The 22,022-nt window shown below is 40.9% G+C and overlaps 2 protein-coding genes across 6 annotated transcripts in view; both read left to right on the top strand.

Moving 5' to 3' along the window:
* The window catches only part of cita (citron rho-interacting serine/threonine kinase a), a 36,692-nt gene extending 22,195 nt beyond the window's left edge, over window positions 1-14,497 (top strand). For 2 of the 5 annotated variants that reach the window (XM_023427952.2, XM_023427955.2), the window contains exons 27-49: window positions 66-201; window positions 381-485; window positions 801-941; window positions 1,159-1,266; window positions 1,408-1,600; window positions 2,156-2,317; window positions 3,147-3,170; window positions 3,687-3,824; window positions 4,330-4,510; window positions 4,607-4,698; window positions 4,882-4,986; window positions 5,196-5,365; window positions 7,560-7,640; window positions 7,747-7,882; window positions 7,975-8,114; window positions 8,270-8,362; window positions 8,509-8,617; window positions 8,770-8,898; window positions 9,140-9,220; window positions 9,336-9,414; window positions 9,636-9,818; window positions 11,318-11,705; window positions 12,407-14,497. In XM_023427952.2, the coding sequence (XP_023283720.1) occupies window positions 66-201; window positions 381-485; window positions 801-941; window positions 1,159-1,266; window positions 1,408-1,600; window positions 2,156-2,317; window positions 3,147-3,170; window positions 3,687-3,824; window positions 4,330-4,510; window positions 4,607-4,698; window positions 4,882-4,986; window positions 5,196-5,365; window positions 7,560-7,640; window positions 7,747-7,882; window positions 7,975-8,114; window positions 8,270-8,362; window positions 8,509-8,617; window positions 8,770-8,898; window positions 9,140-9,220; window positions 9,336-9,414; window positions 9,636-9,818; window positions 11,318-11,705; window positions 12,407-12,430 (2,998 nt within the window). In that variant the 3' untranslated portion in view covers window positions 12,431-14,497. Of the gene's footprint in view, window positions 1-65; window positions 202-380; window positions 486-800; window positions 942-1,158; window positions 1,267-1,407; window positions 1,601-2,155; window positions 2,318-3,146; window positions 3,171-3,686; window positions 3,825-4,329; window positions 4,511-4,606; window positions 4,699-4,881; window positions 4,987-5,195; window positions 5,366-5,757; window positions 5,803-7,559; window positions 7,641-7,746; window positions 7,883-7,974; window positions 8,115-8,269; window positions 8,363-8,508; window positions 8,618-8,769; window positions 8,899-9,139; window positions 9,221-9,335; window positions 9,415-9,635; window positions 9,819-11,317; window positions 11,706-12,406 lie in introns of all 5 variants that reach the window. The other 3 variants (XM_023427953.2, XM_023427954.2, XM_023427949.2) reach the window with 2 other exon arrangements.
* Window positions 14,498-16,714: 2,217 nt separating this feature from the next.
* On the top strand, window positions 16,715-19,637 carry myl2a (myosin, light chain 2a, regulatory, cardiac, slow). The gene is made up of 7 exons (XM_023427851.2): window positions 16,715-16,807; window positions 17,428-17,520; window positions 18,082-18,157; window positions 18,306-18,410; window positions 18,524-18,602; window positions 18,833-18,881; window positions 19,146-19,637. Exons 1-7 carry the CDS (start codon window positions 16,805-16,807, stop codon window positions 19,248-19,250), a joined length of 510 nt encoding a protein of 169 aa, XP_023283619.1. The 5' UTR covers window positions 16,715-16,804; the 3' UTR covers window positions 19,251-19,637.
* Window positions 19,638-22,022: the final 2,385 nt, after the last annotated feature.

Consider the following 22,022-nt stretch of genomic DNA (forward strand, 5'->3'; position numbering starts at 1 on the left):
AAAGCCCCAAAAAATATACTTAAAAAAAAAAAAAGTGTTACGACTTGTTATTGTGCTGTTCACAGGCTGCGTGCAGACCAGCGCAGCACTGAGTCTCGCCAGGCAGTGGAGCTGGCAGTCAAAGAGCACAAGGCTGAGATACAGGCCTTACAACAGGCTTTGAAGGAGCAGAGACTGAAAGCTGAAAGTCTGTCTGACACTGTGAGTCACACGTATTCTTACTTATGATCTAACTTGAATCTCATCTCTCCTCCATGGAGTAAAATGTCTGGCTTTGACACAATCAACAAATACTTGTTTTATTTCGGAAACAGAAAATCAGCACTGTGTTTGTGGTTGTGTCGTGTTATGTTTTAACATGTACTCATATGTTCTCACAGCTCAATGATCTGGAGAAGAAGCACGCCATGCTGGAGATGAACGCCCGCAGCTTACAGCAGAAACTGGAGACCGAGAGAGAACTGAAACAAAGGCTCATGGAAGAGGTAGAAAATGAAATACGACCACCCTGTATGACATACCTGATATATTAAATTGAAGATGCATTGATGGCCCGTATAACTCCCTAAAACATAAAAACCAGAGAGACTATTTTTAGCCATCTATTTAAAGTATTGTACATAAAATACTTTATTTAAAAGAATAGGCACTATTTGGGAAATCTGTTTGGGATGCCTCTCCTCTTGAGTTAACAATATTTGTTTATATTTATTTTATATATATTTATATTATTAATATTTATATTTGTGACCACTTTGAAATGCGACTGATTTTAAATCAGATGTCTGGTGTCCCAACAGCAAGGGAAGCTGCAGCAGCAGATGGACCTCCAAAAGAGCCACATTTTCCGTCTGACCCAAGGCCTGCAGGATGCCCTGGACCAGACTGACATGCTCAAGACTGAGAGGACTGATCTGGAGTACCAGCTGGAGAATATACAGGTGCCAGATGCAACACTTTTGCAATTTGAATATCATTGGTCTCTAGGGAGAACGGGAGAGTCCTCATTAGATATTAGAACAGTACAACTGATGTCAGTAAGTAACAATGCATCTCCGGGGGACCAAGAGGATAAAGTCATCCTAATTCATGTGTTCTCAGAGGGAAATCGTCTTCAGAGGTATTTCTTTCTCTGAGCTTCTGTTTTCCTTCCTGCAGGCTGTGTACTCCCATGAGAAGGTGAAGATGGAGGGGACCATCTCCCAGCAGACCAAACTCATCGACTTCCTCCAGGCGAAAATGGACCAGCCCACCAAGAAAAAGAAGGTCTGGCAAAATACTTAATGCTAAATATAAACCATGTTAGATTGAAAATTTGCATTTACTGTAATTTTCATGTACAGTATTAGTAATGCCAACTGTGCATCTTCATAAATGAATGGAGTACTATTCTCTCTCTATGAACAGGGTATATTTGGGCGGCGGCGGGAGGATGTAGGTACCACGACTAATGGCGCGCTGACTCCACAACCCCAGCCGGCAGTTCCCATGCAGTACAGTGACATGAAACTTGCTTTGGAGAAGGAGCGTTCAAGATGCGCAGAGCTGGAAGAGGCTCTGCAGAAGATGAGGATAGAGCTACGGTCCCTTAGAGAAGAGGGTAGGAACCAGCGGTAGCACAGTCTCTTGCGTCTTATATCTTAATGGCATCTCTTGGTGAGTTAAATCCTGGAGCAAGATGGGAAATCCTTGTCAGCGGCAGGGATATTGTACTGTAGTCAACAGGATCATCATTCTCCCTTAGAAAGAGGCAACAGGTTCAAATACAACATTCCTCTAATAGTTACTTTCAGTCTGTGAAACTGAGTTTTTAATTCTTGACACTGAGTCAGAGTTGTGTTGATTTAACTCTGGTAATCATATTTTTTCATTAAAACACATACCACCATAAATCGTGGCCTCCCATCTGAGATGAGAAATGACAACACAAGTCAACTCAGGAAATCCTGTTTTGTGCCCCCTCCTTTATCTGTTCCCAGACATCTTTTAATAGAGTTACCATGGCAGCATCCTGCTCCATTACCTACACCTGCCTGGTCCTATGATATTCATTTCAGAATCTTATTTGTTTTTTGGTCACGGAGCCAAATATTTCCACTTTAATGATTATCACTGATCTAAAATTTGGTTGTTTTGTTTGCTTGTGATGATACAGCGGCTCACTTCAAAGCCCAGGAGCATGTGGCTCCTTCCACCCCAGCCCAGGCCCGCCATCAAATCCTCATGTCAGCCATTGTGAAATCCCCAGAACATCAACCTAACCCCAGCAGCCTGCTCAACCCCTCCACCCGCTGTAAGGAATCCTCCACACCTGAAGGTTAGACGTGCACACACAGACTAATAAACAAACACCCAAGTAGATTTAATGCTGCCCTCAGCTCATCAGCCTCAATTTGAACCTTGGGTGTCCTGTTGTGAAGCTGTATAGTTGCCCCCGTGGGAGCGCTCACCCTTAAGCTATCAGTGTCAACACAAATGGGACTCCTCTGTTCACTTATTTTGTTTATGTGTGTGTTTTTTCTATGGCCTGTCTCACCAAGCAGGATTATGAAGTCAAATAAAGTTGGATAACTCTGTTCAGCACATGTTAAACCTGGGGGCATGGACTCAAGTAAAAAGAGCTGTTTCAGGTTTTATTCACTGTGCATTTATCCAGCTAACGTAATCCTGCTTGGGCCTGTCTCACAAAGTAAGAATAGTGGATTAGCCAGGTAACATTGGTTTCAATCCAAGCTTTCCCCTATCACAAAGCTAAACTACATTTTTTGGGGGGTTGATCACCATGGAAACTGAACCTTTGTTACAAATATCAAGGCCTCGTGGCAGGTTCAGTGACTCATATGTGTAAACAGTCCATCTCCTAATAAGCTCTGTGGGAAAATGGAGTAAGAATTTGAGAAGGATGCCAAAAAATAATGCATTTATATGCATCTGAATCTCTAAATACCATGGTGTCAGTAGTCATGATATCATAAGATACACATTGATGTGTATTCTTTTCAGAGACAAATAGTTGGATAACAGCTGGTCAATAAGTTGAACTTGCTTTGTGATTCAGACCCCTTACTGTCTGTGTTGCTTTACTTTCACCTAGCTATTGTTAGACTGCTCTCTCTTTTCTGTCTCTTTCCTCTTGCTCCTCACAGAAAAGAGAAGGGTCACCTTTGAAAGTAAGTTAGCAGTCACCAGTGTGTCTTCTCACATGCATGAGCTCATCTGCATGCATGATATATTATACACACATATGTTCATATCATACTGTACATCCGTCCTGTTGTCCTTTTGTCAGGTTAACTGTAACTTGACTCAACACCTGTCGATTACAGGTCAAGTTTGACGTCCTCTCTTTTTTTTTTCAGCCTCATTCCTGGAGTAATGATTTAGATGGCATATGGCAGGCTAGGTCGCTTTTCACCCAGGAGCATTTTAATGCATCCCATGCTCATTGGCATGCATAATCTGATTCTGATTGACTCTTTTAAAGTACTTGAACATTCATACGCCTAATACCTGCAGTTAAAATAGTTCATTTATTATTTATATTGCCACATGCTGTTTGAAAAAATTGGAAATCATTGTTGCTGACTTCTGAAGTGAGTAAGCCTGTATCAAAATGTTATGGTATCATATTTCTCACTCAGTAACTCCTATCCCTGCCTGCCTCTTCCTCCCTCTTTGTATTGCAGAATTTGGTCGTCGTGTGAAAGAGAGAATGCACCACAACATCCCTCATCGTTTCACCGTGGGGCTCAACATGAGGGCTGCCAAGTGTGCCGTCTGCCTGGACACTGTGCATTTTGGACGACAGGCTGCCACTTGTCTAGGTCTGTATCCTGCACTGTAGCTGGGAGCGCCAAATGTGAAGATGTTTAAGAGCACAAATTATTGGCCACCCCGAAGAAAAGTGTTTTTGTATTGTGGCCATTGCATTAGTCTCCCTCACTTGATGAAATCATTTTTGGCTATCATTAAAATTCCTTCTCTTATGAGTCCTATAAAAGAAAAACATGTGATTTTGATTAATTCCCAAACCAACAGTGTAGAGACAGTGTAAAAACACACATGGTAATGTGAAAAACACATTAGCCTTCCTCTTGTCATTGTCAATTATTGTGATAACAGCAATCAAAATGATGATAGCTATTTGTATATTTTTATGGTGATAGCCCCTGCCATTCTGTGCTTCTTATCTTCCAAACATGAGTCTTTGAGAATCTCGAAAGATTGTAGTATGAACTGCCACATTAAGAAGAAGACTATTAAAATCATTTTTGAAGAAATCAAAATGACCTATTATTCACCCCCTCGCTCTGTCTTGTCTTATTGTAGAATGCCACACCCTGTGTCACCCTAAATGCTCACCATGTCTTCCGGCCACCTGCGGTCTGCCAGCTGAGTATGCCACTCACTTTTCAGAGGCTCTGTGCCGAGAAAAGGCAAACTCACCTGCGCTGCAGGTCAAAGAGGCCAGTGGGCATGTTCGCTTGGAGGGATGGATGAAGCAGCCTAGGTAACTAATTCAGTCCTTAACTGCCATACTGACCATATGCAGTCTGTTATATACACAGCATTGAAGGTGTTTGTATATCTGTGTTTGCTCACATAGAAATGGAAAGCGTGGCCAGCAAGGCTGGGAGAGGAAGTATGTGGTGCTAGATGGAACCAAAGTGTCCATCTATGACAGTGAGCCCAGAGAGGGTCAGTACTAATCTTTTAAATGACTGTATTTTTCACTGTTGGAATAGCATTGGAAAATATATTTTAAACTTGGCAGAAAATTGCTGAATCCGACAGTTTGTCATCATTTAACTGTTTATGTTTCCATGAAGATCAATGCAGCAGATTTCAATAAAAACAGTCATGTGGTTTTTTTTCTTCTAGACTGTGTAAAGGCTGAGGAGGAGTTTGAGCTCTGTATGCCTGATGGGGAGGTGACTGTTCATGGAGCTGTTGGAGCCTCTGAGCTCATCAACACCGCCAAGTCAGGTACCAGATCAATACCACCTAATCCTGCTACACTCAGCCTATTGTAAGATTTTAAGTGTATCATCCTCTCCCCAAATATTAAACTGGATCCACACATCACATCTATACTTTTAATCCCAAAATACAACATGTTGACCATTCTGCGCAGATGTGAAATTAAGCTGTTAGCAAGATAGCCACCTAATCCATCTTTCTGTGTGTGTACACAGACATCCCGTATGTGTTGAAGCTGGAGTCGCATCCCCACACCACCTGCTGGCCAGGCCAGTCCCTCTATTTCATGGCTCCCAGCTTCCCTGACAAGCAGCGCTGGGTGGCTGTCCTAGAGTCTGTGGTGGCTGGTAGCCGTGGATCTAAAGACAAAGTAGATGCTGATGCTGTAAGTATTGTCTGTATATTATATGTTTCTGCTTGTGTCAGGCCTGATTAGGTTCAAAATTTGAGTTTGCCAATCAAAGGTGTAAGAAAGACATCCCAGTGACTCCTTTATGCAAGACAAACACGCTTATTACAGTATGCACATTTCAAATAGTAACTTTATCCAAGGGTGGCTGTATTGTTTGGTGTGAAAATTGGGTAACATATATTGAATGCCTCCATTAAACATCAGGCAGTGCCTTCACTTCTTTTTCTCCCCCTCCCTCTTCTTTCTCTCTCTGCATGTTCTCAACATCCATGTCTTCTATTTGTGTGTCATCATCGTCTTTGTTGATGTGATTATACTGTGCGTGTGTATCTCCATTCAACTCGGTTGTGTGGATCATATTATAGGCAGGTGTTTCTAAAAGACAGAAGAACCTATCCCCTCTGGTTCAGGTACAGTAAGTAGCTGCACGAATGCTTGGGCTTCAGTCGACCGACCGACTGAGCATGCAGTAGCTGTACACATCTACGCATTCAACACTGATGCTGTTCAGTACAAGTCAGCACAGTCCCAGGCTCAGTTTCTCAATATGGTGCAAGGGAATATCTGCCCTTTGAAAAACAGCTGCATTCACACATAAAACCTACACATTGCATGGATGTGAATAGACTCTGCTGTGCACCTCTGGCCTGGCGTCATGTTCGGGCATGCATGCTTCTGCAAAAGCCATGTGCTGCTTTTGCCCCTTTCACTGAAACACACACATGTACAAACTCCCAGCTACCTGATCTTAACTTCAGTCTGCAGGCTTCTGTTTTTGGTGTTTGTGTGTTTATTGCTGTCTTATAAGCCGTTTATTATCTCTCTTACATTCTTACCCTTGTAAATATTGTAAGATTTTGTCTAAACTGATAGTCAACCATTAGTGTTTTCAAAACCCCTGCCTCTTTTGATATATTTCCTATTCACATATGCATTTGAAAGCTCAATATGGAGCATTTTTTTTTCCTTCAGGCAGAATATACTACACGGCTAAAAATATGAGGACATCTGAATAAAGTATGTTAACACCTGAACATTTACACCCAAATGTGATTGTTAAACATCTCATTCCAAAACCCTGTCCTTTAAAATGCTGCTATAACAGCCTCCACTCTTCTGGGAAGGCTTTCCACAATTTGGAGCCTGGCTACATGCTGTACAGCCACAGGCCAACTTCACACATTAGTGAGGGTGGGCACTGATGTCAGTTTCCACTTCATCCCAAAGGTGTTGGATGAGGTTGAGGTCGGGGCTCTGCGCAGGCCAGTCAAGGTCTTCCACACCAAACTCAAAGAAACATTTCTTTATAGACCTCACTTAATGCACAGGGACATTGTCGTGTTGAAACAGGAAACGTGTAGCCTTAAGACTTTTATATGCAATTAAGCAACCTAGCCCAAACCCCTCTTCACCAAAACTATATTTGTATAGGATAACATAGTGTCCACATACTTTTGGCCATATAGTTAAGGTAGTACCCTTCAGTTCACACTGCAGCACCTGTCATTACTTTGCTGTCTACTGTAAAATGGCTATGTCCAGACAACCTGAGATGAATGACTAAATCAAACAATCACTACTTTCCACTGTTGCTGTTGTTGCTGTGAAGTGGTTATTGCTGTGATATACAGATGTAAAAAAAAAAAAAAAATACCAGGTGACTTGTGTCTGTAGCTGAGTATCTGTAAAGTACCACAAGTTGGCATCAAATGCTTGCTCAATTCCTAGTCATGTTGAGTTACTCTTTGATTGGATATTGCCTGATTCCAATCATTTTTGTTATTTTTACTTTGGCTGAAGTTTGTCTTACGTTGTTTAACAAACAACTTTTTTTGTGTAAAATTGTGTTCACACTTGAGCACTGTTGACAAATGTCATATACAAAATTACAATACTTTGCCTAAAAATAGTGATTTAATTTTTTGTCTTTAGAGGACGATAACACATGTCTGGTTCGGTCATCCCCAGCTTACAAGAAAATTCTATTTACTAATATTGAAGGCCTGATTTACTAATTTGTTTTTTGTTAAGGCTCTCTGGCTAATCTTTGCTGGGTTAGCTTGTTTTGCTCTAATGCAACAGATCTGCAGAAAAAATCGTCCTAACCTGCCTCCTTCCCCTGCTCCATGTCTCTCTCTCTCTCTCTCTCTGTATCTCATCTTAATAGAAACTTCTGGGGAACTCCCTGCTGAAACTGGAGGGTGACGACCGTTTGGACATCAACTGCACTCTGCCTCTCACTGACCAGGTATAAGGACAAAAACTTGTAACATAAACAGGGATGACTGACTGCTACATTATCCTGCTGCATGTTCATGTTAAGCCCTTATGATCTTCCTTATCCTTTCCCTCAGATCGTGTTGGTCGGCTCTGAGGAGGGTTTGTATGCTCTAAACGTCATAAAGAACTCTTTAACGCACATCCCAGGGCTGACATCCGTTTTCCAGATCCAGATCCTGAAGGATCTTGATAAGCTGCTCATGATCACTGGTCAGTACATGACATTAGATGAGGCCAAATATACTCAATTGCTCAGTCTTTGTAAGTATTTTTTTACTTTTTCATTCATTCACATTCTCCAGGAGAGGAGCGGGCACTGTGTCTGGTGGAGATCAAGAAGGTGAAACAGTCTTTGTCACAGTCCCATCTCCCGGCTCAGCCTGACCTCAACCCCTTCATCTTTGAGACAGTGAAGGGATGCCACCTCTTCTCCTCTGGAAAGGTGAGTCAGGTGTTTTTTACTTACACAGAGCAAAATCTTCCTTGTTAGGCTGTTATTTAGTCAGAGTTAATGATCAGAGTAATAGCATAGTGGTGTGCTGTCTAATTGCAGATATTTAAGGCTGTCCTGATTGCAGTATTTTTCTTTCTTTACAGATTGATAATGGGACTTGTATCTGTGCCGCTATGCCCACTAAGATTACAATTCTGCGACTTAATGAAAGCCTCAACAAGTTCTGCATCAGAAAGGTGAGTGGGCATTAAAGATGCATAGATAATAGTTTAAGTGATGAAGGTAAGAAAGTATTTTGTAGCAACATAGATGTTCTGTTTTGCTTCAGGCAGTAATGAGTTTTGAAAAAGTATCCCTGTTGAACTTCAGTTTGTGTTTGCAGGAGATTGAGACGTCAGAGCCCTGCAGCTGTATCCACTTCACAGGCTACAGTATCATTATTGGCACCAACAAATTCTACGAGATTGAAATGAAGCAGTATGTGCTGGAAGGTAGCTCAAATTCTGTACCGATTTTGCATTTTAAAAATATTACTTTGTGCGGACCAGATGGTGTTTTCCGAGCAAGTCTACACAAGTGTGTCTCTGTCGCTGTGAGGTTTGAACATTCACACCTGAACGAACTTACCGATTTCTTTCTACAGAGTTCCTTGATAAAAATGACGTAACGCTAGCTTCAGCTGTCTTCGCCGCATCCTCCCACAGCTTCCCCATCTCCATCATCCAGGTCACTACTGCTCCACAGAAGGATGAATACCTGCTCTGTTTCCATGGTTAGACATTCATTTTCTGTCTGTGTGGGCACACACCTTCAGTACAATGTGTGTGCAGTCAAGCATGTCAACACATGTATTAGTAAAGGAGCCAAAGTTTAACCTTTTTGTGCAAAACAATTTTTCATCAGGAAAGGATTCTTGTGGAAATGTGATGTCTGCTTAGTTCTAACAAGTGATTATTTGTGTCATTTATGTTTACAAGAGGCAGTTTTGTATAATTGAAATATTTCTCTTGCAGAGTTTGGTGTGTTTGTGGATGCATACGGCCGCAGGAGCAGAAGTGATGATATCAAATGGAGCCGTCTGCCTCTCTCCTTTGGTTAGCGTAGATCAGAACCTCTTCAATGTCACTTTCATGTTAATTTATTTTTTCAATTATTTAATGGTCGATATTCTCTCTGAAATGATGTTAAGTGGATTGTTTGGTCTTCCAGCCTACAGAGAACCGTACTTGTTTGTGACCTACTTCAACTCTCTGGATGTAATTGAGATTCAGGGACACGCTGCTCTGGGGTAAGGTTGCCTTCTGTTTCTTTGCGAGTACCAGTGTCTCAGTTAGGGTTTATACCAGTAGACATAATCATCATTTTGTGGATCTTGGATCTTCATTATCATTGCTTATTTTAGTACTCCAATTGATAAGTTAAGGGCTTGGTAGAGAAAAACAAGAATCATCCATTTCATTCACCGCTGTTTTAAACGGTCCGATGTCTATTGCTTTTATCTCCTTCCAGGCCTCACTCGTATGCACACCTTGATATCCCAAACCCACGCTACCTGGGCCCAGCCATCTCCTCTGGGGCCATCTACCTGGCCTCGTCCTACCAGAACAAACTGAGGGTCATCTGCTGCAAGGGCAACCTGGTCCAGAGCCAAGAGGGTGTAGGAGACCTGCAGCGTAACGGCTCCGGGCGCAGGTGAGGACATACACAATGACTATTTGTTAAACCTGACATTCTCACATTTCCTTCTGGTAAAATCTGGGTATTTATTTTGTGGGTGACACTCAAAACCACATCTTGAACTCTCATGCACTGTTGTTACATGGGCAGATGTGTATACAGAGAAATAAAATAATGAATAAATAAACTAATGGAATGAACTAACAAATTTTAACATTAAGTCAATGAATACTGTGTCAACTCCAAAGTATTTTTATCTTTAACTGTAACATCAGTAATTTTTCCTTTAGCAGAATGAGATTCCCTCAGTATATAATTTATCAATACCACAGGGTCAATGTAATTACTTATTTCCTATTAAAGGGAAATAAAATTATACCACACAATGTAATGGGCACGACTCAAACAAACAAGTAATTTAATGTAACATTGCGATAGCCAAAGATGGAAATTTAAAAGGCAATTTGGCTTTAGCAACTGAATTGGATGCTCAGTTGCCCAGTTAGCAATGTGGGACAACCCATAATAGTCCGATACCTGCATTTTTTTTATGCATTAATAGATAAATAAATTATGCCATGCCTTCATTTGTCTATTTAAGGGAAATAAAAGAGATGACTCCCAGAGGAAAATCCTGCTTAGTGGAAATTAATTTTGCTTTAGGAATAATAAATCCTGCAAACAGAAAACACATCTTGAGCTGAAAGTAAAAGAGAAGAAAAAGATGTGGTTTCATTTGTTTCATTCCTCATTTCTTAGGTTACTTGAGCATCTAATTTATTCATTCATTTATTTGTTTTTGTTGGTTTGGTTTTCCCTGCGCTGCAAAGACTTTAGAGTAAGAGCATTTCACTGCACCTCCTTACTCCATGTACACTGGTGTTGTTGAAGGGTCACTGGGACTAGCTGGCACTGAAGGGCACAGGTTGATATCCACAGGCAGTGACTGTTAAATTGTGGCCTTAATGTTTGATTTAGTTATAAAGTTAAACAGAAGAGTAACACCTTCATTTCATTCTTTGCAGGAGGAGGGGTTCATTTTTTATCTGTAACAGATCATAAAATTCGTCTTTTTAAATTAAAATTTCTTTTTAAATGGCTCCTGTTAAATGTAGAAAGGACCCTGTTGAATAAAGACTGACTTCCTCCTGTTATGTTCTGAGACTGGTCTATTACAATCTGATACTCACTAACAATTGAGCTGTCCTTGCTCACTGTGTTGATTCTTTTTTCTTTTTTTTTTAATTTCAAGTCAAAATTTTGTTCACCTGTTGTCAGCCACTATATTCTCACTTAGAAAACCAACTGGAGTAGACGAGTTCAGTCTGGTATAGTTACGAATAGCAATGCACTACATCTTATCAAATGAGCTCAATTGTGACACACCATCTTCACATTTGCTGCCCGACCTGACTCCCACAGCGCCAAGCAAAGCCCACGTCCCAAGACGCAGTACCGTTTTTCCTTTAACAATGCTCCGTGCCCGTCCTCATGCCTCGGTTCCTCCCTAACAGCCCAAACAAACGCGGGCCTCCATCCTACAATGAGCACATCTCTAAAAGGCTGGCAGCCAACCCGCTAGTTCACGGAGATCCCGGCACACCTCACCGCTACCGAGAGGCTCGCACAGAGTTTCGACGGGACAAGTCCCCCAGCCGTCCACTGGAGAGAGAGAAGTCCCCTGGCAGGATGCTGGAGAGCCGGATAGTGGGGTCTCCAGGCAGGGCCATGGCTGACCCCCGTTTAGAGCGCTCCCCGGGCAGGGCCATGGCAGACCCTCGCATGGACCGCTCCCCCGGCCGGATGATGGACGTTCGCAGGGAGAGGTCCCCTGGACGATTCGAAGAGCGCCAAAGGCTTCATACTGGCTCTGGACGCACGCCCATAAACCCTGTTAACAAGGTTAGTCAGTCGTCCCTGTTGATTCTTAGAATGTGTTAAAGGAATAGTTTAACATTTTGGGAAATACGCTTATTCACTATCTTGCCAAGACCTAAATGAGAAGGACACAATTCTCATATCTGTTTGTTAAATGTGAAACTAGAGTCTCTAAGTTTAGCATAGAGAAGCAAGAAAAAAACAAAGCGTAAAAACTACAGGTTGTCGTTTTAAGGGGGTCACGTGCCAGATTATGTCTTGGCTGGGAGCAACGACTACCAGTTGTCTCCACTGGTGGCTGGCAACATCAACGTGACAAAAAACGGCAACTTATGCTTGTTTTGTATGGATAAAAAACTTCTTACTTTCTTACTTTTGCACACAGGCAGGCTAGCTGTTTTTCTCTGCTTCCAGTCTTTATGCTAAGCTAAGCTTAGCGTCATATTTAACAGTCAGGCATGAGAGGGTTGTTGATCTCATCTAACTCTCCATGTAAGAGTAATTCCCTAAATGTCAAACTATTCCTTTAGTTTCTCCACAGTTGCTGTATGTAGGTGATGGACCACTGTTGATAGTCAGTTGCAACTACGGTCACAGAACTCATTCACTCAATTTTCTTTTTTTAGCATATGTTTTGGTACCGATATCATAAGCATACATCAAAGTATTAACATCTGTTCTTGCATGTATGTAACAGTCTGTATGTTTTTGACTTAATCCTCCAGGTGTGGGACCAATCGTCTGTTTGAGATACAGCAGAGCCACATACCCAGCATGGACAGAGAACTTCATCTTTGGGAAGGGAAAGGAAGAAACCAAGAACCAGTGAGAATGTCACCAACTCATGATGAAACACTGCCACACATCTGTTTTGCCTGACATCTAAACTGAAAAACCCCACAGAGGAAAACAACTGTAGCTGTTAGAACAGAGAGAGAATGAGAGAAATAAATAGATGTCATTAGAATCAGGTTATTTTCCTCAATGAACTGACCCGGGTCAATAAAGGTCAACAAAATGCCATATTAACAATTCAAGCAGGTTTTTTTGCAGTGTGTTTCAGTATGTGCTCTATCCTCTGAGAAGGTAGTAATTTGATTATATTTCCTCAACAACAAACAAAAGAAGATCTGGCATATAAGTTCTCAACTGAAGACTTGACTCATGGGTTTCGCTAGTTTCAGTTAACTCCAGACAGTAGAGACTACAATAGATAAGCACAGCAGTAGCAACTTTATCTTACAAGGCAATGCCTGAATATTTTCAGTCACTAGTGATAATGGCAGAGGTTCACTCTAAATAGCATTAATACAACTGGCGCCTTTCCACACTCAGCTCTGTCCACAGTAGCTACAGTTCAGGGCAGGAGAGTGGTGTCCATCTAATAGCATTTCTAGCTCCAGCCCTGCGCTGACAAGTCAACACACAATCATTTTCAGCATATTACAATCATTCTCTGCTAACCTCAGTCTCCTGCCGAGACTTTGGTTAGTTACAGTGACACGACTTGGCTGGAGCACAAACAAATTGAAATAATATTTCAATAAATGAACCCTCCCCGCCCTGTAGAACCACACACCAGATGATTGTCTGCCCTGGGATAGGTCGACACTAAAACTGCACTACCCACAATCCCCAGCAGCGATGGAGCAGGACCTTTCTAATCCCTCAGAACGCTATCTGACTGTAAATAGACAAGACATAATTTTATATATATTGAGAAGGAATTTCAAGGCTGGATAAGCCATGTCTATTTTTGTTAAAGAAAAAAAGTGATTACGTGTCCTCTTGAATGTCCAATGAGTATTCTTTTAATATGTCCAAACGTCTTTTATCAAGTGAGTGATTGTATCTGGATCCAACTCGTGTATGCATTTCCATCTCTCAATGGCAAAACCTCAGTGCTGAATTATATGACAGGAGGGGGAAAAAAGATCATGTTTGAAGCTTACAACATAGTACTTGAGCATTTCTTTTTGTATAATGTCCCTTAATATTGTATATAACCCAAAACTGTTCAAGGTGAAGATGAAAATAATCTTTGTTTTTTTTCCTGATTCGTCAATGGCATGGATATGTATATCTGAAACGAAACGGAGTGTTGTCTTCTTGCTTCTGCCTCATTTGGGTTATATTTTTATTCCACAATTCAAGAATGAAGCACGTGAGTAACATCTCCTTTCTTTTAATTACTACCTATTTGCACAGTAAATTCTTATGATTATAATTACTAAAGCTCTTGTTTTTTTTTTCTTCTTTTATTAGGACTGTCTTGGCAAGTTAAACATCCAAAATCCGTCCACATTTATTGAGCTCATTGAACTGATCAAGCTGATTTTATTTCTATTTGTCATAGTTTGACCTATGGAAATGGAATATTTTAGTGGTTTTTAGAGTAGAAACAGATGAGAGGACACATTTTAACTTGCCAAGTGTGTCTTTCAACAGTAGGGCGCTCAATAGGAGGATTGTTCTGCAACTTTCTGATTCCACTCTTGTTCTTTTTAGATGTAGGAAATCTTCCTGAATGTATTTAAGCCAAGAGGCTAGAACAGATTCATTGGTCACAAATGTTCAACAGAAAGCACCCAATGCTACAGATTGCACAAGTTTTCTACAGGTCTTGATAGGACTCTATACAAAGGGTTTCCCATCCTGTTTTATCTTTGTTATATTCTTATTTTCTTTTCACATGATCCCGAATCACAGTGCCGTAACGCTGGATATGATGTTGATGTCTGCTAACAAATGTTTTATTAGCGTTCCCTGTAGAGATTTTGTCACAGAATATTAAATATTATAACCATTGTCTTTCACTTCTAATTTGCCTTCTTATGTTGTGCTTGTGTTAATTTAAGTTGTAGACAGAAACTTGTCCTTCACACTCGTCATTATTAACTCTATAAGGTAAGAGCGAAAACTGGTCATGTTTGAAGCTCTTTTCTCTCATTGTGCTTTACAATCAACACTCACACTTGAGTCTGCCAGTGAAATGACCATTTGTCCATGTCCATTGTGCTAGAGGAGGTTAGCCTATTTATAGGTGATCCTAGCGCTCAGCCAGTGCGACAGTGGCCTGCCATTCCAGTTACAGTAGCTGCAGCGGCTGCTCAGATCAGAAACTGAGCAGAGCTGAAGTTTTCAACAATAGCCACGGCCTCGTTGGTTAACAATAACTCGTCTAATTCTAACCTCCTTGTACACACTATACTGTGAGATGACACCACTGACATCTGCTGTTAGTTCATCAACAGCATTGTGTTTGACAGTGAGTGGACCCAGTGCGGCGGGGGGGGGGGGCTTTCAGCTCCTGTCTTTATTTAGATCACTCGCCTGTGGTGTTACCTCCTAACCCCGGCTCATTCAGCTCATTTTCACACACTGTCACTTTTCTTGACCTGGGAGCAGCAAGTGATACTGGACGACTTGTTAATGGCGCAGAGGGACACGGCACATTGTAAGGACGTGTTCAGTGCCAGCAGTGTTACATTTAAGCATGTCGCACCTACTCCTGTTGACATCGCTGAGCTTAGTTTCACAAGCTCTTTAATGCTGACACCGGTGTAATGTAAGAGGTAGATCAAAGACCATCTTTGTGGCACATAAAACCTGTTGCCCTTTTCTACTAATTTTCCCTTTCATGACTTTAAAAGGTCCGGGTTTTCACCATGTGGTTTTGCTAATATTTCCCAAAAATCAGATTTCAGTTACTTTGAAGTTAAGTTGCAGATCATCTAACCACTAAAACTTGGGCCATGGTGGTAGTTTTTGCGATCTACAGTCTTCAGCAGAGAAGAAGCCGCTGGAAGAGAGGCAGTCAGACATTTCATTGGCATGAAAGTCAGCAAGTGCATTTACCTTCACAGAATAAATGAGGGCCCATAAATAGTTTTCAGTATGTGTGCTGTGCCATATCGTTCCATAACAATGTTGGAGAAAGGTAGGCCAACGCCAATCATGTGAAGAAGCGTGTGAGAAATGTGACAAAGGTTGGCGGTAACACGGTCCTGACAGGTCAATAAATTATACTTAATGAGCTGGTGATTTCTACACACTCTCATGCCTTTTATTGAATCCGGATACAAATGATTGGTACATGGATCAGAATATAAAATCAAGAGTTGATAAAGTTTTTGTTGGTGAATGTAGATAAATTCTAGCTCAAAATTTCAGTCCTTGGATACAGGCTTTGATAGCTGAGGGCTTTTTTTTTCTTTGTCTTTTTTTTCCAAATATAAAAATCTTTGAAACTTTGAAATCCACCTTTTGAAATAAACCTCTATCTTTTCATCTGTTGGGTTACAAAACATCCATTTCAAAGTGTTTTACCTGTGAACTACATGCTAAGTACGGTATAGACTATATATAGAAATAATATTTAAAAAGATCTGCAGCGTTTATTCATTAATCCAAGGACTTTTTTTTAAGTAGATGTTCCAAAACATAATCCCTCATTTACCAGAAAGACCATCCTGCCACAGTGGAGGTGGTTGCTATGAGACAATATGAAAACCTGTTAATTTGATAAAATGTAAAACAAACAAAAAAAACTATTTAATCTATAATAAAGACATATATAGAGTATTTCACCTGCCTTTTTACCAGCTACATTACATCGTCCAATTTCTGAAAATCTAAGGAGTAGAAAGGTGAAAGATGAGAGACTGCAGTCCAAAAAAAACACGAGATATGTTTTCTATACCTTTTCATCTTTGCAGTTACAATATCACTTTGATTGTGTTAATACCATTGCTGCCTTTAGTTTAGACATGTCAAGACAGTGGTCTGTGGACTAAGGGCAGTTTAAAGTGATTAAGTGCTTTAACCTTCAGTCTGCTCTTGATATTCTAGACCAGTTATTCCACTCTCTTTGTCCAATGTCAATCATGACAACACCGGGCGACGCGTTTCTACAGAGGGGTGTGTGTGTATGTGTGCTCTTTTTGTGAGCATGCAATACTGTATGTTCTGTATGAAGCATCATTTACCTGTCACTTCCTAAAGAGGGCATAGTTTATAAATATCATCCAGTAGAGCTGAAGGTTGGGGCTACAAAAGGCCACCCACAATCTCCCCATTGTTCACTGGCATCATTGTTGGTCTGACCTCCCAGCTGCTCAGCCATGGTAAGTCAGTGTGTGTGCTTTTTGATTGTGCAAAGATAGGCGTGGGGTGTGCTTTTTATTTAACTTCAAGGATGCTGCTTTTTATTTTGGACAGATGAGTAATTCAGTGCTCTCATCTCTATATTGCTTCACTTGAAACTAATATATTTTCTATTTCCCAGCAAATATTCAACATTTTCTGTGATTTATTAGCTTCAAGAAAAGATTAAAGCATCTCTGGATGGAAAGTAGCTTACCACTGCAGAGGGTCCACTTTTACCAACTTTTCACCAGCCATTGAATGCATCCCAAATTACAAGCAACATGTATTTTAATGGGATGTTTCATTTTGCATGACCTGCTTAAAGATACTGAAATTTTATGAGACACATTGTCGTTGCCTTCACATGATTTAGACATCCAACTAATTTTTGGAGATTTTGATCTTCATAAATAATAAAGCACACATTTCAACGTAGTTTATGCAGTTTTGAAAGATTCCCCTTTTTATGGACAACATTTTCTTTTATTAAGTCACACAGTCCCTTTTTATTTATGTTTTCATGTTGTCTGCCATGTAGCTTTCATTTAACTAGCATGTAGTGTCTGCCACATCTCTCCTCCTCTGCTTATGCCAAAAGGCCCCCAAGAAAGCCAAGAAGAGGACAGCAGAGGGAGCCAACTCCAATGTGTTCTCCATGTTTGAGCAGGCCCAGATCCAGGAATTCAAAGAGGTGAGAAGTGCTGAACCAATTTTTATTGGTTGATTAACATTTAGCTGAGAATGACTTGAGAATTGTGGAAAGGGTGTATGAATACGCATGTTAGCTCACCAGTGTCGAGGATTACGATACAGGTTTTTCTTCAAAAATACACAGCAACGCACATGGCGGTCTCTATATCTTCTTCCCTCTATGTCTCTCCATTTCCATTGTTCATCATTGTAGTATGCCCACCTGTCTATTTTCTCCATCCCTGGATTGCCAGCAGTGAGGCATGTGGTATGCTGGTATGAGGGTCAGTGGTGCCCAGACATCCAGACTGTGTCATCAGTGATTAGGCTGCAGATAAACTGCTGGGCATGCCCTGGATGCCAGGCTAAACCCCAGGGGGATTCTCAGGTTATAAATACTTAGCGGTGTTCATCTATGAAGATGGCACCCAAAACATTTATGGGAAGAAAGAGAATATAAAATCAAGTGTGACAGCGTTTGGATTTTTTGTTTTCTTTCTGAGAGGTGGGCTGAAAGCAATCTGTTCGCAACTCATTTACATGTTCTGTGCTCTGACGTCAGGCCTTCACTATCATGGACCAGAACAGAGACGGCTTCATCGACAAGAATGACCTGAGAGACACTTTTGCTGCTCTAGGTGTGCTGTATATCACTCATATTCACTCTGATAAGACACTGTGACTTACAGTTTCCAAAGGTTCAACTCATGTTGAGCTATACAAATCCTTTAAACTGTGTTACTTATCAAATAGCTTTTTATTCACATTGAATGATTGGTGCCATAGGACGTCTCAATGTGAAACAGGAAGAGATCGATGAGATGCTCAAGGAGGCCCCTGGCCCAATCAACTTCACCGTCTTCCTCACCATGTTCGGGGAGAAGCTGAAAGGTAAGAGCACACACGCTAAAGATGAAATTTAAGGCATAAAAAGAAAATCTAAGAACTACAGTGTTCATTTAAATATGTTTCAAGAATTGTAATGGCTGTTTTAATGTATCTAGGTGCTGATCCAGAGGAGACCATCCTCAACGCTTTTAAAGTCTTTGACCCTGAGGGGAAAGGTGTGCTGAGGAAGGATTAGTAAGTGGTTTAACACACTCCACTCTCACACCACATCAGTTTGTAATATGCAAATGAATTACAAGGAGTGTTATGTCAGCTTTTACTCACAATTTATGACTGAGTCTGACTGCAATCATTCATCTTAGTACAAATCCATGAGTAAAGACCATTATGACCAGCACATTTTCTCCTGGTGTGAACACAAGCCACGTCATCTCACACTTTTTTTTCCCCTCTTTCCTGCCCAGTGTGACACAGATGCTAACAACACAAGCTGACCGATTCTCTCCTGAAGAGGTACATTGCAATCCTTTTTTCACTAATTATCATTATTATAGAAGATAGCTTGTGTGTGTGGGTGAGTCCAAAAAGCACAGAGGGATGAGCGTCATCATGACGATCTTCTGCATTCACATCAGACGCAGTTTCATACAAAAAAAAAAAAAAGCAGCTCAGTGAATCATCACACCTTTTCACACACTGAGCTGCAGTATGAGTTGTTTCTGTGAGGGGCTAAAGCTCTGACAAAAGTGGTGATAATATCTACTTTCTGTTGGTAAGATGGAGCAGATGTTCACTGCCTTCCCTCCAGATGTGGCAGGAAACCTGGACTACAAGAACCTGGTTCACATCATTACCCACGGAGAGGAGAAGGACCAGGAGTAAACCCTTTCCCCAACGTATTCATGAAATAGAAAGTCTGTCTCTTGTCCGTACATGACTTGAAACTGACCCACTGCCCTTGAAGGAGATATGAACTGTTGTTTATTCACTCAACTCTTATGTTGGCTGCATTGCTTCTGTACAAGAGGATCAAAATAAGAGGATGTTCTCCCACAGGCCCCCAAAAATGGACAACTGACAGCATCAACATATTGAGCTCTCTTTCTCCCTTTCTGCCTTATCCACAGTATGTTCCCACATTCACCTGAGACTAATTAAATTATTTTCCTTATCATTTTGTACAGACTCAAAACCTCTTGCCTGTTTTTCATTGAAAGGATCCATTTGTTAGGTCTGTGCCTGTTCGTCTAATAAAAGTTTTCAAAGACAGTTGCCAGCCTATTTTCTCATACTGAATTTTGAAATGTTTTATTTGATGGGACCCCAAAGGCAGTATATGCAAAAGAGCCAGTAAGAGATGTTCAACATAGAATTAGTGCTTGAACACATGGCCATACCAGCTAATCTAAAATTCCATGTTAGGTAGTGAATTTGTGCACTTGAGAATAGCGGATGTGCAGTTGGTGGTCCTCTGAAATCCCCTCAAGATTAATCCAAAACACTGTGGCTTTGTATGTATGCGTGCCTCTGTATATTTGTGTGTATGCACAAAGTAAGTTGTGTGTGTGTGTGTGTGTGTGTGTGTGTGTATATATAAATGTTTGGCTACTGAAACAGGGGGCTTTAGTGAGACAAAACCCTGTTGTTATTTTGGTGCTATGATGATGTGAGGAGGGTAATGCTATACCGTGGAGTTTGGGCAGCAGGAACACAATAGGATGCCACCAAGTGATCCTTACCACCTTCACCTACTCCATTTGCCAGACCTTGGCAGGGTGATGAGGGGGGTGAAAATCCCTGGTTGCTCCAGCAGGATAGTCTGGGGCAGGGGGGTGCTGGCTTGTCAACCCCCAGACTAAAGCATTGTCTTCTGGGGAGGGGAGGAGGTACCTAGGGAGTGGTGAGGGATAAAGTGTTTGGATCAACTTGGACATTTGAGCTCACATCATGCGTCCAGTTTTAACAGTCTCTAGGAACAGGCTGTAGCCATTAAGAAAGGGGGATGTAGGTAGTAATAGCACATTATCCCTTTAACCTCAGTCATACTACCTTAAATGGATGACTGTTCTCTTGAAGCAGCTTCTGGTTGACTCTCACTGCTCTCACAACATAGTGTTTTGGCCATAACAAACAGCAGTTTTTAGTCACAAAACCCACTATATGCTACCAACTCAGCACCAAACAGCAGATTAACAGCACGGTGGCACGATTAACAGCTAAAGATCCAGCTATTTCCCTCAGAAGCAAGGAGGCTGAGCAGGCAACTAATACCCCCAACCCCCAGGATCACTGAGACACACAAAACCCTCCACCACGTTAAGGTGGTGATTCAAAATTTTGGCATTATTGTTTCTGAGGATAATGACCTACCTGCTAGAGAGAAATCCTTTGGGAGAAATCTCATATAGAGAAATGTTTTTATAGATTATTTTTCTCTAGTACTCAAACTGCAGGCTACAGCATTTCTCAGTTTCAAACATAAATATTCTAAAGGGTCTGTGGTTTTTTTATTTTTTTTTAAAGATTTATTTTGGGCATTTTTTCCTTTAATGATAGCAGCAGTGGAGAGGCCTTTTAACAAGGTGAGCTACTTGTGCACCCCAGGTTCTTTGTTGATTGAAGTGCTGGGACAACGAGTAATGATATTAATATTGTATATGATAGTATAACAATACTGTTATATTAAAATTAATAAGATCATGTTGGAAATGAAAGTAAAAATTAAGCAGAACATTTCTGAAACATATAAGTCCTGAAATAAAATATGCCAAAGTGCACAGTTAATGGATATATTACAACTAAAAACAAGAACACCATCTAAATAGAGTACTGAGTGGTGACTCATTGAATCTGAATGAGTAGTTTGTTCATGATCACCCTCTAGTGGCCACTGAAGAAAATGAAAGATGAAATAAGTCAAATGGGCATCTAAAATGATGAACAAAGGTTGCAATGCTCACAGTATCCACAAAATTGAATTTACAGGCCTGCTGATTCTTAAATCTCAAGTAATCCCCCAAAAGCAAACCTATAAATCACCATGCAGCAAGATAAAAATGACAGCCAGTCAGACAGCTCTTGTTGAGATCACAAAAATGGCATAAAAACCTTGGTTAAAGCATCATTAGGTCACTCACTGCTGAGCCCAACTAACTGCACAGCACACACTGTAAGTCCCTCTAGGAATATTACAGGAATATTACACCAATCATTGATTAGGGGAAGCATTTTACAGTGTGCTGATGGTGCAATTAATGCTCTCTCACAGAGGTTAAAATTGAGATTTAATACAGTGCTTCAGTGGCATTTAATCTGTAAAAATAATGGATGAATTTTCTGTGAGAACTGTTGAGTTGTCCTGAGTGTGGTACATCTGTTCAAAGAGGGCTGACTTTAACTGTGAGTAAAATGGGTTAGGTATCAGCTCTCTCCTCATCCAAGAGTATTAATGTACTATCTGGATTTAGCTTACATTGTATTGTGTGTTTGTATGTAAAACATTTTCACTTCAAATTTTATTTCCACGCTGTCTCTCTCTCTCTCTCTCTCTTTCCCTCTGCCCCTATAGTTCGCCTACAAAGAACATATTGGAGTGGATGATGCCGTCCTTTACATGCTCCACACGGCCCATTCTTACTTGGATGAGCCAGGTAG

Source organism: Seriola lalandi, unplaced genomic scaffold (assembly GCF_002814215.2).
Source record: "Seriola lalandi dorsalis isolate HSWRI2012SDOR001 ecotype SW California unplaced genomic scaffold, Sedor1 jcf7180002054864, whole genome shotgun sequence".
NCBI classification, from domain to species: Eukaryota; Metazoa; Chordata; class Actinopteri; order Carangiformes; family Carangidae; genus Seriola; species Seriola lalandi.

Coding starts and splice junctions, on each gene's coding strand:
- myl2a (XM_023427851.2), top strand. Junction 18,411..18,523: donor GTTCGGGGAGAAGCTGAAAG/GTAAGAGCACAC, acceptor TAATGTATCTAG/GTGCTGATCCAGAGGAGACC. Junction 18,603..18,832: donor GGTGTGCTGAGGAAGGATTA/GTAAGTGGTTTA, acceptor TTTCCTGCCCAG/TGTGACACAGATGCTAACAA.